Source organism: Suricata suricatta, chromosome 6 (genome assembly GCF_006229205.1).
Source record: "Suricata suricatta isolate VVHF042 chromosome 6, meerkat_22Aug2017_6uvM2_HiC, whole genome shotgun sequence".
Lineage (NCBI taxonomy): Eukaryota > Metazoa > Chordata > Mammalia > Carnivora > Herpestidae > Suricata > Suricata suricatta.
In genome coordinates this window covers 20355387-20370651 of record NC_043705.1, presented here as the reverse complement: position 1 = coordinate 20370651, position 15265 = coordinate 20355387, and the positions used below count along the sequence as shown (strand labels likewise).

The following is a 15265-nucleotide window of genomic DNA, read 5'->3' as shown; positions in this document are numbered from 1 at the left end:
AGGGCACACGGTGGGAGGCAGCACTAAACCCACACTACAGAGGTTTGCTGCTTCTAGAAAACCCCACAATTCAAAACTAAATGACATTATATAAAACAAAAAACGGTGAGCCAAGAGATTGAAACAAATAACTTAAATTTCTTTCATGACATGTAGGATTTTATTTCTCTAAATAATTTTTGTTATACATTTACTGAAGATTAAAAATGAATGGTTGAATTTACAATTTTTTGGTTAGGTTGTAGTGAAAGTAATTATCAAATGAAATTAGACAATTACTGTGGCTCCAGTGCTATGCTCATCCCTTCAGGTTTATCATAAACCTCACCAGTATAAAATTAGTGGACTGAGGAGATTCCTGTCCATCGATTTTTTGAAATACAGGTTATTCTTAAGAAGATGAAGTTTTATTTCCCACGAATACCAAAAAAAGTACTAATAATAATAGCAAGCAGTATTGTTCTCTTTGACCTCTTATTGCACCATCAGGAAACAGTTGAACTTTGCACGTTGTTAGGAGTATAACTAGTGTGTGTGCTTTTTTAAGCTTTAATATAATGAATTAGTTTTGTCTACATCTTCTATTGCTTTGCAAATTTATTTAAATATATTAAGTTCTAATCTAACCAAAATCACACTTTGAGTTTTTGTTCAAATAATTTCATTTATGATCAGAATTACAGACACTGTATTTTTTTTTTTTTACTTCCTCTGGTATTTATGATGGTGTTTTCATTTGGAGCCTGAGAACCTGACGCAGTGTTTGTTTTCATATCTTCATCAATCTCTATGTGGTTTTATTTAACCCCTCTTTTAATAGGAGTAAGTGGCCAGCCATCTACTGAAATGTGCTTTAAATTCAAGAATTATACCCTTTGGATATTTTCTTTGAGAATAGTTCATGTAAACCACTCTGACTCCTCAATGCAGTCTCTTATTCTAGGAAAACTTTGTGTTGTATAGCACCTTAGCCATCCTTTCAGAGAAGCCCACAATAAATATGCTGCTCACGTGTGTGAAAAGGAACTGGCCGCCATATGCACATGGAAGCCTGTAAGGCTTCCTGCACAACTCTTGGACAACAAAACTCCCAATGGAACGTGTACACATCTCTGGCTTCATGGGAAATGATGCACAGCCAGGCAGCTCTGCTCTGATTTTCACTGGCTTCTCTTTGCTTTCAGACCTTGATGAATGTCAGACCAAACAGCACAACTGCCAGTTCCTCTGCGTCAACACCCTGGGAGGGTTTACCTGTAAATGCCCACCTGGCTTCACGCAGCACCACACCGCTTGTATTGGTAAGACGACGCTACAAAGGAGAAGTCTTGCAAACTCTTGGTAGATGCATAAAAATTGTCCTCAAAGTGGGAGAATAACGAAGGCTCAATACTATTTAGAGCCAGTGTTTCATAGTTAGCGGTCTAGAAATGTGATGAATAAAATTGGATATCATTCTGGTGCAGAAACACCTAAGGAAAAGATATTTATGGTCCAAGCCCATGCACAGTAGGGTGTATCCCACACAGTGCCCGTTATATTGCATTCTAAATATTACCATGTGTGTTCAGACAGAACAGGAATACAGGTTCACTGTCGTTCAGAGCATGCTAGCGAACATGGCGGGTTATTTTATGTTAGAAGACACACACATTAAGAGAACTTCATTCTGCATTATCAAAAATCATGTCCTCGATCGACCCCAGATATGCTATAATTTCACATGTCTTGAAATACTCCTTGCCACTTTTGCCTCTAACATGACAATGACTCTGGGCATCCATTTCCCTCAAGTTTTCACATCTTGAAACATAGGCTTTCGTACCACACTTTTCACTTTGTGGAGTGAAATCTCAGGTAATGATCGGGAAGCTTGACACGCCTCCTTCCTGCCTTGCTAGACAACAACGAATGTGGCTCTCAGCCTTCACTCTGCGGAGCAAAGGGAATCTGTCAGAACACGCCTGGAAGTTTCAGCTGTGAATGCCAAAGAGGGTTCTCGCTTGATGCCACTGGACTGAACTGTGAAGGTCAGTTTATTTGCTCAGAAATCCTTGATCTAACACAGCAAACTATTTTTAGCTTCCAGACCACTAAAAAATGAGAAGTGAGATCATCTCAAAAGAAAGTAAGTAACATAACATTGTTCTTATATTTTCACATATCATTTTGGGGGCAGAGGAAAACGTCTATGTGGTAGAACAAAAATTCTGTGACTATGAACTGGCTGTTAAAGCAACTGGTGTCTTTACCTAATTGCTGACTAAAAAAAAAAAGAAAAGAAACTGAAAGGGAATTCTGTAGCTACTATGGTTTACAGTCATTTACTAGTAAATCAGAAAAATCACTGGGCTTTGTTCCATGATAACAACATGTGGGAAAGTTAAGTCTAAGAAAAGACCCAATTATGAAAGAGAATTACAGAAATAGACCAGTTGCTCAGCGGAAAGTGACAGCCATTTCCATTTCCTTTGTGCTGAAACTCCTGATCCACTCTCTGCCCGACAAGGGGCATTTTCTGTAAATCCATCCCCCACAATAGGGATTTCTGGTCAAGTCCCAAGAAGTGTTTAACTGGGGATAAAATAAGAATCTGCCTGTACCCAACAAAATTATACAGTGTTCTCTACATTTCCATCACAAATGTTAATTTATTAGAATTGGTATCATACAAAATACCCATGCCCAAAGTTTATAAGACTATATACATCCCCTTAGTCACGCATTATTATTCTTAGGAATTTATGATTTTGAATTTAAGTAGTATAGGAAATTTATGTATCTAATTTGCAGCTAAGAAAAAAATTACTTAAAAATTTCCATTTTAACATTTTATATTTGAAATCATTGAAATTTTTAAAGTATTCTGAGTATACAGCTGTTTGCCACGTTTGAGTTCAGCTTGTGACCATCCACAGAAGATACCATTTATTATTTATCCATATAAATTTGTTGTACACACATCAGATATGCCAATTTTATTTTACTCTTTATGGGGAAATTTCAAAGCCTCGGGTGTCATTCCAAAAGAGTATGGAAGTACGAAAGAAATTATTCCAGATGTGTAAGAATACCACAGCGTATCTAAAAATAACATTCAGATTTTAATTTTAATTTTAAATTTTATTTTAAAATTAAATTTTAAATTTAATTAATTTTGAATGGTATCTCTGTCTCTTCCTGAAAACGAAGAATATAAGGTCTGAATCACTTTTGAATCTACTGGAATATGTAATGCAAATATGTTTAGATAACCTCCCAAATAAATCACAGCGTATGCAGTTCACCCATCCAAAATACACATTTGTGGTCGCTCTTGCTGATTTGCTGAAAGTAAGATGTTATTGACAGCACTGACCGGAGACGGTGTGGCGGACAGCCTCAGAATAAGGTGGGCTTTTAGAACCATTCCTGGTATCACCCCTCATAACCAGGTGACTTGGAAAAGCTCACCGCCCTCTGTCTTGTTAGTTCCCCTGGTAATAGTTAACCCAGGGGGTGTGTGGAGTGCATTTCAGAACAGTCAAGTCTGCCTGAATCTCATGCTGGCATTGTTTGTGCAGATGTGGATGAATGTGATGGAAACCACAGGTGCCAGCATGGCTGCCAGAACATCCTGGGAGGCTACCGCTGCGGCTGCCCGCAAGGGTACATCCAGCACTACCAGTGGAACCAGTGCGTCGGTGAGCGCCCGCTCGGGATGTGCCCCTGCCTTTATTACCTTAAAGTAGCTTTGCATAAAGTGAACAAAGGGTGATGTTTCAGTGGAGCCTGTGAATCCTAGAACTTTGTTTATTTTTGAGAGAGAGAGAGAGAGAGAGGGAGGGAGGGAGGGAATCCCAAGCAGGCTCCAGGCTGGCAGCAGGGAGTTGGAGATGAGACTCGATCCCAAGAACCTTGGGATCATGACCTGAGCCAAAACCAAGAGTCACATGTCTAACGTAGTTGAGCCAACCAGGCAGCCCTAGAAAAGAAACGTCGTTTTAAGGACCTAAAAGGTAACTCACCTAGAGCTTTTATAATTGGAGTTTTCTACTAATTTTAATTTTCTAAAGGTGGTGTCAAGGACCATCATCTTTACTGGCCAAGGTCTGGGGCTTTTCATCATTAATTTCTTATCTTAAGGTTTGGGGTTGAAGAATTACTTATTCCATCTCCCTCATATAAATCAAAATGAATTCATATCAGCTTAATAAGAGCCATCCGTCTGTGCTCTTCAGGTACATAGGTTTAAGGAAGAAGGTTAAGTATTTGAAGGTAGAAAAAATAACTGGTTAGAGCTAATTTTGTTGAAAACTCCAGATAAAAGCATTTGTAAAATAAAATCTCTAGGCCCTTAGCTCTGTTCCTTGCATTGACAATAGTCAATAGAAAGTCTCCTTTTAAGGACAGATTGATCAAAAAGAACATTTTGTACCTGAACAGCCAGCTGACGTACACAGCACACGCCTGATTCCCTGGCCCCGTGTGAGAGCACCTCATAGACACGCCCTCCGACACGCTGTAACATCAGAGGTCAGCGTAGCTGAGCCGAACAGGGAACAGAGAACAGTGTTTTGTTAGCTTTTAAAACCGTATAAAACAATTGTATTGCTTTGTTTATAAAATATGAGATCCTCCACTTTATTTAGTAAGTAACATGGGTTTCTCAGTTAATTCTGTGGATATTATGGCCAAAGGATGATTAAGGCGGTATAATATATCCTTTTTTAAAATTTACTTATTTTGAGAAAGAAAGAAAGAGACAAGTTGGGAGGGGCAGAGAGAATCCCAGGCAGGCTCCACATGGAGCCCAGCGAGGGGTTCCATCTCAAGTCCATGAGATCAGGACCGGAGCGTAAATCAGATGTCACAAGCATAACCAACTGAGCCCCCCGGGTGCCGCAGGTGTGGTACATCCGGGTTCCCCTTTGTGGGATCCTCCAAGCGGGCACGTCAGGAAGGCAGTCACCCCAGAGCAGCTCCCACAGTGAAACAGCAGGGACTTATCTGGAAGTTTTTAGATTCTTCTGTTCAAGGTTGAGGAATCCAGCTGGTCTCTACTTTAATTGGTGACATCTTGGCTTTGAACACACATAATTCCAGTTGGAATTCTAACTCGTATATGGCAGGGATAGAATTAAGTCATCAGGAACAAACAAAAGCAACAACTTGTCAGAAGAACAAGAATTATGGCAAAAGGTAAATTGAAGAGCCACAAATTATTTTTAGCTCTTACCTGTGTGTGTGAATATCATTAGTCATTCATATGCTTGAACGGGGGGTGGATACAGAGTGAACTATTGGATTCTCTTAGTAAATGGACAAAACTATTACAGTCAGTGCATGACATAATTTTAACACTACTAAATTGTGAGCCTCCAGTATTAATACTGTTGCCAACCTAAGGGAAATGGCAGTTTTTTATTAATACTGAAAAAGGCCTTAAGAAGTTTCCAGCCACTTTCCAGAGAACATTTATAACATTCTGGCACACAGACTGTACAGATATTGGTAGTCACATTCTCAAATCTTCACAACCATTATTCAAAATCAGTTATTCAAAATCAAAAGTAAGTGAAGATTAACACTTGCATATGGAAAAAAATAGTGAAGCATGAGACACTCAAAGTATGTACCAAACATGAATATATTTTAAAAGTGAGATTACCTGAGTCCATAAAAATATACCACAAGGTACATGTGTAACAAATGAGTATATCATAGTGCTTACAGAAACATTACATACATTTAAGTATTCTGGTCAATAGTGTGTGCATGCAGTTTACTCAATTCACTGGCTCTCCCTAGTAATTTTCCCACCTAACACAGTGAAATAAATGTCAGATTTAATGACTGAAGCAGGTAAGCCTTTGTGGCAGAATTCCAAGTCTTTTGACTATAGAAATTAAAGTTATGTGTTTGTCATAGGTAGCCCAGTTATTAAGAAATGATTTAAATGCTTTCTCCCCATGAAATGAAGACACAGAGCCCGTACACATTAAGTAATCATGGCAGGTTATATATCCAGCATTCTTCCTTGGCTGGTCTAATTCTGAACCTATTATCTGGGCACAAAAGTTACCAAATTCATTCACATCTCCCCTTTCCGTAGCCTGTGGGCCTTACTTAATGGCCGTTACTGTCCTGTCCCAGAGGCTTCGGCAGGGAGACTGTGCACCCCCCACACCCCAGTAATCTGGCTGAGCTCCTGCAGACGGCCCCCTCCCTCTAGCTGTTGTGTTCCAAACGCACATCCATCCGCGGATGGACCGCGTCCCCACGTGGGCTGAAACAAACTTGTCCCGTATCAGGTAAACAGACACACCGTGCTCCAGCGGGGTCACGAGACTCTGGAAGAATTCCATGGAGCAGATGTGAGTTGCACCCAGGGGGAAATGTGGATTCTAATAAAGCCCAGAGGAGTCAAGCCACATGCTCTCTGTCAGCCAGACAGTGGAGAGCAAAATGGCCATCTCCAAAGTCAAAAGCACAATCAGACTTTGATTTTGTAAAAGTAAGAGCAACTGAAAGCATAAGCTGTAATGACCCTGCGTCAGAGCCGTACCGCGTGAGGCTCCTGACCCACCAAAACGTTCGTCAGCGTTCGCTGAGCGCCGCGCTCTCAGAAGCCGCAGTCTGCACCGGATGGGCCCTCAGGGAGCTAACGGCCAACTCGATGTCCAGTCCTGTACAGTCAATAGTTTTTCAATTACTTGCTAATTCAGAGGTTTTGAGTTTTTAGATATATTTTCTCCCCCTATAGAATGCATGTGGGAATAGCTGGGAGAATGGAAACGTACAGATACAGGCTTTTTCCGCTGAGATATAATTCACCTCAATCATCTTGTCAAGATGTGTACTGTTCAGGGCCACCTGGCTGGCTCGGTAGGTTACGTGTCCGACCTCAGCCTTCGGCTCAGGTCATGATCTCATGGTTTGTGGGTTGGAGCCCCGCGTGGGGCCCTTTGCTGACAGCTCAGAGCCTGGAGCCTGCTTCCGCTTCTGTCTCCCTCTCTCTCCGTCCCTCCCCTGCTCACACTTGGTCTCTCTCAGAAACATTTAAAAACTGGAACATGCGTACAGTTGAGTGGTGTTCAGTATATTCTCGGAGGAGCGTGCAACCCTCACCTCCAACGCATTTTCATCACCCCAGAGAGCAACTCCACACCCACAAAGAGTCGTTGTCCCCTTCTCCCTCCCTGTGGCCCCTAAGATGCACTGACTTGGTATCTCCAGAGATCTGAGACAGGCTTTTGAAGTAACCTTAGGTTCAGGGAATAGAAGTAATTCAGTAGCCAGACTGCAAACATCTGTGCGCAAAGGCTGCCATCCTATTCAAAAATACAGCACAAACAAAGAAGTAACAGGGGAGGACAAGGTTGTTTTTTTTAGCCATAAGTGGGGGGGGGGGTTATTTTATTGTATTTTTTTAATTTTATAAGCTTTGCCAGTCAGCCCTCGGAGTGGACATTTTTAAGTACGGGTCTAGGGAGCGGCCCACGTGAACGCGCCGTTCCTGGGAGCGGGCTGCCCTCCCGTCCCGGCCGCCCGGAGCCTGACTCTCTCTGCCTTCCAGACGAGAACGAGTGCTCCAACCCCGGCGCGTGCGGCTCCGCCTCCTGCTACAACACGCTGGGCGGCTACAAGTGCGTCTGCCCCTCGGGCTTCTCCTTCGACCAGTTCTCCAGCGCCTGCCACGACGTCAACGAGTGCTCGTCCTCCAAGAACCCCTGCAGCTACGGCTGCTCCAACACGGAAGGCGGCTACCTCTGCGGCTGCCCGCCCGGCTACTTCCGGGTGGGACAGGGGTGAGGCCCCCCGGCGCGCGCCTGATCCTGGCTGCGGGGGGAGTGAGCGGGGACTCCCGGCCCTGGAGGCCACTCACTTCCCCGGGGTGTGGGAAGGAGGACCCCCAGGAAGGCCCGGGGGTCACCTCGTCTGCGGTGGGTGTGGGACCTGTTTTACACAGGTGTCCCTCCCTCTCCAGCCCCTCAGAACGGCCCAAACGGATTCACTCACATCCCTCAAGGTCAGAGACCAGCAGACCTTGAAAACCCCGGCGCATGTTGTCACTGACACTTCACTCCAGATGTTTCTAAGGATGTTGGCAAGTGCTTGCCCCGTGGTCCCTGAGGAAGACGAAGTCTCTCTCTGTTCACCTGGCTCCATGCTGCACGGAGAGGACGTGCCTGGCCAGTGTGACCCCCCCCACACAGGGCTGGGTTCCCACCAGCGACTGGCACCTTTCCTAGTGAGCTGTCTCAAGCACATAGGAGGCGCTGGCCGCCCACATCCCGCCTGCAGGGCCGCTGGCCCTCCCACCACACCCCTTCCCCCGAACGAGCAGGGAGTGGGTCAGCAACTGAGAGGTGCGGGCTAATCTGTCCACTCCTGGTCCCTACTAATGCTTGAAAACCAAGGTCTAGGTCCAGACCAGGGTCACTGACGGCCCACTCAGTGACCCTCCCTAACGGTAACAGAAGCTCAGAAATCCCAGCTGCTAAAGCAGAGCTTTCCGGAGGGCATCAGGCACAGGCTTCAGGCTTCTAGAGCAACAGGAGTTCTGAAGCATTCTCTTTTGAAATTCATACTTGGCTTTTTTTATTACCTTCTTAATTTAACTACACTTGAGTGCTTCAGTCTAAATAGGAGTAAAAATTGGAGACGCCTGGGGCTCATTCTCGGAAGAACCTTGCTCAAAATCAGGGAGCATCTCATGTATTAAGTGTTACCAAGAATATTAGGCATTTGTGGTTGAGCTTAGAGTTTACTCTGTTGGTTTCCTGTTTCAGACAAGTCTCTGCTCTACACGTTGTGAAGTCTCCTAATGCCTGTCTTCTCATTGCACACAGCCACTGTGTCTCAGGAATGGGATTTAACAAAGGGCAGTACCTGGCCCTGGACGCGGAGGTGGACGAGGAAAATGCCCTGTCCCCGGAAGCATGCTATGAGTGCAAAATCAACGGCTACTCCAAGAAAGATGGCCGGCAGAAGAGAAACGTTGGTGACCCAGAGCCCACTGCCGTGAGTAAACCGCGCCCGGTTCTGTCACAAGATTTTAGCCTCACACGGTTGCACAGGCACTGCAGTAAACCTTAGCCTAAGTGCCGGCCTCCGTGGAAACTTTCTTAAAAGGTAGTAATGAAATTAACAGATACAACATGGCAGAGACACGTTAAAATTAGGAGCAGTATTAACTAAAAACAAAAGGACTGGGGGAGGGGGGTGGAGAAACTTTAAGAGTCACAGTTTCAGATCCTACATTTTTCTTTTTGATTTGTGCCAGACGGAAAAAATGGCCCATCTAGGAAGTAGCTATTTTAAAATGATTCAAAAAACAAATAAGCCCATCAGGTCTCATATTCTGTAACATTTGTAAGAATAAGGGTTCCTCCCGTACAAAGTTTTATCTCCAAGTAAAGTGTATTTTTAAGGAACTGAAAATCAGAATTGCCTCCCATTGCTTATCAATGGCATTTCCCTGAGGAGTTAAAATGGACGGTCAGGCCTGTGTGGTTTGAAATGTCCCCTGACCCGCCCCACTTATTACCTGTGTTTTCATGGGGCTTCATGTTCACTTACCCTCTACCTCAACTTCTTCACCTACAAAATGGGGATTAAAATAATTAACCTTGATGGCTGACAAGACTGTGTTAACACCGTGAAGTGCCCAGAACAGTGCCTGACAGGGTAGTAAATGTCACCAGGTCATACCCGAGATCCAAACATGATGAAGGGCCCCAAGATCAGGGCTAGCACCACCCTCTTCAGTTGACATTACTGCAAAATACTCCCAGCAAAAAAAAACCTTAGGCAACAACTAACTGGCTATGTGAGTTACAGGACTTGCTTCAGTTTTCTGGGCCTCAGACTTTCCCTACCTGTAAGACCAGATTGCTCTGGTCAAAATGTCTTTGGTTCTATTTTATAATAATAAACAGGCCAGTGTTACCTTTACCCTACATTGACTGAGGTACCTGACCGATGTTTAAGTATGACAAGTGAGAGATTCATCAGGTGCCCCTAACTAAAAATCCAGAAATGTTGCTTATCACAACTTCTTGTGGTGGTGCTGGGACAGGATTCCGTCTGATTACTGACGGGCTCTTCTGCACCACAACAGCCAAGTTCTTACAGGCATCAATTCAGAGCTTTAGATCTTTGCCCATCTTACAAAAATAGCGTTCTAAAACCTCCCTCCCCTCTTTCCTGAGTGAGACTTGGGCGTCCGGGGCCAGGCCCCACTGCTCTTTTACCGAAGCAGATTCAGACCCAAGCCCGGCCCTCTGCAGGGCCCTCTGTCTGCACTAAACACACCGCACTCACCGCTGTGGGGCCTCACAAATGGCACCAGGCCTTCAGAACGAAGACTGCTCCGAGGATAGTCCCTGCTGTTGGCCAATCGCGACACATCTGACCTGGACTCCAGAAACAAATAGTCCTTTCTTATTTTATTATGAGTCAGCAGATTATACCAAAAACTCATCAAGAAATCTTTTTAAATGTGAATGCTCTCTGTAGGCTCAGCCCTGGCACTCAGCGTGGACCAGGTAAATGAGAGACCATGAGATTTACAGGCCACGCTCTGTGGGACTGACCTTCCCCCCGGCTGACAGCCAGTCCCAGCAGCCTCTGTCACAGCGCTCCGGGCGCAGGGCCTACACAGGGTGGTCGCTGTGGCAGCAGCCCCCACGACAGGTCCCTTCCCAGTCCCTCTGCCTGTGCCTCGGACTCTCTTCCCTCATCCCTTCCTGCTCTTTCTCCAGGTGGACCACGTCAGCCTGGAGAGCGTCGACATGGAGAGCCCCCTGAAAATGAAGTTCAACCTCTCGGGCCTTGGCTCCAAGGAGCACATCCTGGAACTCATGCCCGCCATCGAGCCCCTCAACAACCACATCCGCTATGTCATCTCCCACGGCAACGACGAGGGCGTCTTCCGCATCCACCAACGGAACGGGCTCAGCTACTTGCACACGGCCCGGCGGAGGCTCGCGCCCGGCACGTACACACTGGAGATCACCAGCGTCCCTCTCTACAAGAAGGAGGAGCTGAGGAACCTGGAAGACCACAATGAGGATGACTACCTCGTAGGGGAGCTCGGGGAGGCCCTCAGAATGAGGCTGCAGATTCAGCTCTACTAGCCCCTGACAGACTCGGTTCCAGGCTCAAATCCCCGCACAGCCAGCCTGCAGAAGCCTGAGAAGTCCAGGACTCATTTAACGGGGAGTGGGGGGAAGACAACTGTGGTTTCTTTCTCCCTGTCTCAGACTGCAGAATGTTGACCCTCACAGGGAGGGATGATTGAGACTCTGGTATGGCCAAAGATTTGAGTACAAAGGCAACCGTGGTTACTGTATTTTTTATATAACTTCACTTTAAAATATATTAAAAAAAAAAAACTAAAACAAAATGTTCAAGAGATCAGCATATGGCACTAAATGCACAAAAATAATGTGAGCTTTTTTTTTCCTGTTAGCAGTCTGTAACACTTTGGGTATTTTGCTATAGTTGCTAATTAAAAAAATATAGATGTTTATTTATTTTTAATGCAGTAATATATGGAGAAATGAACAAGCTATGTAAACAAAAAAAGGGAAACTCACTTGTTTTTCTTTAGATTTATAAATTTGAGCTATGTCTTCTAGAGGTGCTTTTTAAAAATCCAGTAGATTCAAGAGATGTTTCCTTTGGTTTTTCTGCCAGTCGTCACCTGGTACACATCCGATTGTTTTAAAGAACGCCTCACAGAGCTGTGCGGCCGCCTAAGCATTACTCGTGAAGGACGGAAATGCCAGCAGATGCGGCCAAGGGCCACCAGCGCCCGCGCCGCTCGGCGGGACGGGATTCCACCTCGGCAGACACACCAGGCAGCGGAAGATGAGGCGCAACCACTGTAGCAAAATACCTTGACTGCTTGGGAGACCAGTAGCGTTGCAGGGCCAGACCGTACTGTATCTCCTCCTCCTAGAACCTCAAGGAAGCCCACGTGCTCCCCACGCCACCTCATTCTTACCCAGGGTGCGCCGCGCATGCGCGACGCCGCAGGCAGCTCCGGAACTGCCGGTCCCCCGCGAAGGGGCCCCTGGCGTTCCCTAGTGTTTGGTGCTGTCGTAGATTAACGGTGCATTTATTATGTTCAAGCTGTTTCAGGACTGCCATATGTGCAAACAAATCATGCAGTACAGCCAAGGAATATATGTTGTTTTGTTTTAAATCCATTTTTTTTTTTAGAATTTTCATTAATACTGTAGTTATACACCATATGCCTCGTTTTATCATAGCCTATTGTGTATGAAAGATGTTTGTACAATGAATTGATGTTTAGTTTGCTTTAGTCATTTTAAAAAGATCCTGTACTGGGACCCGCTAATTAAAAGGATGTCCCTGGGTACTTCTCAACCCAAGAACCTGTCCCTGGACCGGTGACCAAACCTCATATGTGAAATGGCCAGAAGCACATTCAGGCTCCGGTTGTTCCTCTCACACCTGTGCTGACCAAAGATTCATACCAGTTATATCCGGTTTGGAGTTGTGCTGTTTTGTTTTTTAATACCGTAAAAAGAAAAAGAAACAATGTACATTTTGTAATCAAGGGTTTGTGAGGAAAAACATGGTTTTGGTTTTGTTTTTGTAGGTCTATTATCAAATATGACACTTTTCTTGCAATAAAGCTTATTTTGGGGTAGTTTGCTGGCTGAGAGTTTTATGGGACTACAGTCCCCGGGGTCGGGGGCTGGGGCTTTGCTTACAGGAACCTATATGAAAGTGCCAGAAGGAGGAGAGCCTGGCCCAACTAACAGGAAGACAAGAGAATGACACAAAGTAAGCAGGAGTGTTCGAGCGACAATTACAACGTAAAGTCATGTTCACACAGAAGCCAAAAGTCAGGCAGCAGGTCGTTCCCCTTGGCATAGATCCTCAGACTCCTCGGCTAGAGACCTGAGAATCCAGGTCACCCCACACAGGCTCCGAGGGCCACCGCACTGAAGCCCCTGTGAGGAAGCGCCAACGCTGAGTCTGCCTTCTTTAAGGTTCTTCCTGAACTTGAGTTTTCAAGCACAAGTACAGAGTGAGCATACCCCAGCCCAAACAGCCTCCTCATCCAAGAGAGCCCAGCGCTGCCCACCTCCCGCAGCGTTACAGACTCGCCTCAGTGGCGAGGGGCTGGACATGAGAAGTCACTATCGAGCCACCCTGTGCTGTGACACACTGCTAGTGAGCACAGAAAGGTCCTAGGAGCCCACCCCTGCCACGCTGCAGGATCTGCCCACCCAAGCCTCTGACCGCAGCGTAAGAAAACAGGGACGTGTTACGAGGGACCCTAGTGCTCTCCGCCGACCAGAAGTCAGCCGCGTGAGTGAGGCCCGCTGTCTGTCCCCACGCAGCGGGAGGGTTCCTCTGGCACCTGGTACCGGTGCCGGCTCAGCACGCCGAGGGGACCCACCTGCCACCGAATTTGAACCGTCAGCAACGACACTCTGAAGTGTCCCTTTAACCCACCCTAGAGGGAGTTTGAGATCCACACCATCAGGAGCTTGACACAGAAGGGGTAAAAGACCATGCAGGGCTTTCCAAAGAAGAACGCACTGGAAAGAAATGACAACCTCAAGATGCTCCTAGGGAGAACCTTTGCAGACACAATTCTCTTCTCTGTGAGCCCCGACACAGCCATGGTTAGTTTGTGTCTCCCTAGTAACTAACTGCTAATGCTACATTCTATTTTGTCATCCCCATTAACTGTCCCCTCAGAAGTACGGGCTAAGGCACAGAAAAGTTTGTACAAGGGTATAGGAGGCCCAGAGAGATATACCAAATCCACTGGGTATAGTTATTAGTTATGTAATAAGCAATAATTTGGTCTTCAGCTGAGAAGCTTTCTCTTTGCATTAGCATTTAGACTTGGACTTTTTAAAAATTTATTTCTTTTTAATTTTGGATTTTGCTGCTTACTTGGGATAGAGGCAAGTTGGTCACGTATGCACAAGAACAGTGAAAATATTTCAGGGATTTTACTCTTAATTCAAACACCTGCATTTTATACCACCTAGGAATATCAAACAGGATCATTCATTATGGTCTGTCCCTTCTAAATAACCTAAGGTTTTATTTTACATTCAGTGCTTTCTTGGTTCACCAGACAATTGCTTGGGGTGGAGGGTGGAAAATACAACTAAAATGACAGAGCATCCGTCTATTTGAGTCCTACAAACCTTTATGTTCCTGTCCCTGGGGCCTCAAGGAAAATGGGGACTTCCTATGTTAACACGGGCCAGGAGGAGTTGCTGACGTTTTGCTACGTTTGACTTACAGAAGGGCAATTTCATATGGCTCAACAAAAATATTCACGCCCAAGAATGAACTGGCAATTTTGAAATTTTTCCCTTCTCCCTGAAAAACCATCTCTTCCATTCGCTCCTTTCCATGCCTCTTGTGGCTCATTTGTACTCCTACTTTACAATAGTCCACAAGAGAATATACATAATTTATTCAAAGAGCCGCTTTCTTTCATGCTTCGAAGACTCTGGACAGAGTCTAAATCACACATCTTTGGGACCTTGAGGGGATTACTGGAAGCTGTCTAAAGACAGAGACAAATCCACTGGGAAAGACTGGAACATGACACCATGTTAAAAAATAAATAAAAATAAAGGGAAAGCTTTAGGCTTCTGGACAGAAAGGGGAAAGACGAGACTCATCAACACCCCACAGGAAGTGAGCGGACAGCCCTGTTTGCAATCTCTGCCAGTGTGCCTTTGACATCTAGCTTCTGGTCACTCTTTTAAAACCATGATTGCACTCTCAAATAAATACAAAGCTCAGTTTTTTTGCTTAATAAGAAGCACGTGTTCAACCCAAATTCTCTTTGAAAATCCCTTTAGCATCCCTACAGCTCATTAAATTCAGCATGTCAACCACTGAGCAGTATCACCTTGCAAGTAAAAGAAAGAAACCTTCACATCAGGCCCGCCTGAGCAGGGCACAATGGTGGGTGGGGACAGGCTCGCTGTGTCCCTTAGATCGGAAGCCCTCTCCAATATCCTGTTCACCCACTTTGGGATGCCCTGACTCGTAGAAATTCCCCAGGGTGTCCTGATGTCATGTGCAGGCACTTTCATTTAGTTATGACTGTCCAATTAGTTGTCAGTAAAAGGGGAGGGGACATGATACTGAGGTCAGTCAGCACACCAGTGTGAAGAATCCTCTTCCTCTCCCTCCTCCTCCTTGCTACCTAACCTCCTTGAGCCTGGGTTTCCTTCCTAGGGTGATATTTCCCGGCTGGGTG

The 15265-nt window shown here is 45.3% G+C and overlaps 1 protein-coding gene across 1 annotated transcript in view; it reads left to right on the top strand.

The window, feature by feature from the left end:
- The window catches only part of FBN2 (fibrillin 2), a 245033-nt gene extending 233582 nt beyond the window's left edge, over window positions 1–11451 (top strand). Inside the window, exons 58-63 of the mRNA XM_029941159.1 lie at window positions 1185–1301; window positions 1902–2030; window positions 3564–3683; window positions 7559–7790; window positions 8835–9006; window positions 10749–11451. Coding sequence (XP_029797019.1) covers window positions 1185–1301; window positions 1902–2030; window positions 3564–3683; window positions 7559–7790; window positions 8835–9006; window positions 10749–11123 — 1145 coding nt within the window. The 3' untranslated portion in view covers window positions 11124–11451. The remainder of the gene's footprint in view (window positions 1–1184; window positions 1302–1901; window positions 2031–3563; window positions 3684–7558; window positions 7791–8834; window positions 9007–10748) is intronic.
- Window positions 11452–15265: the final 3814 nt, after the last annotated feature.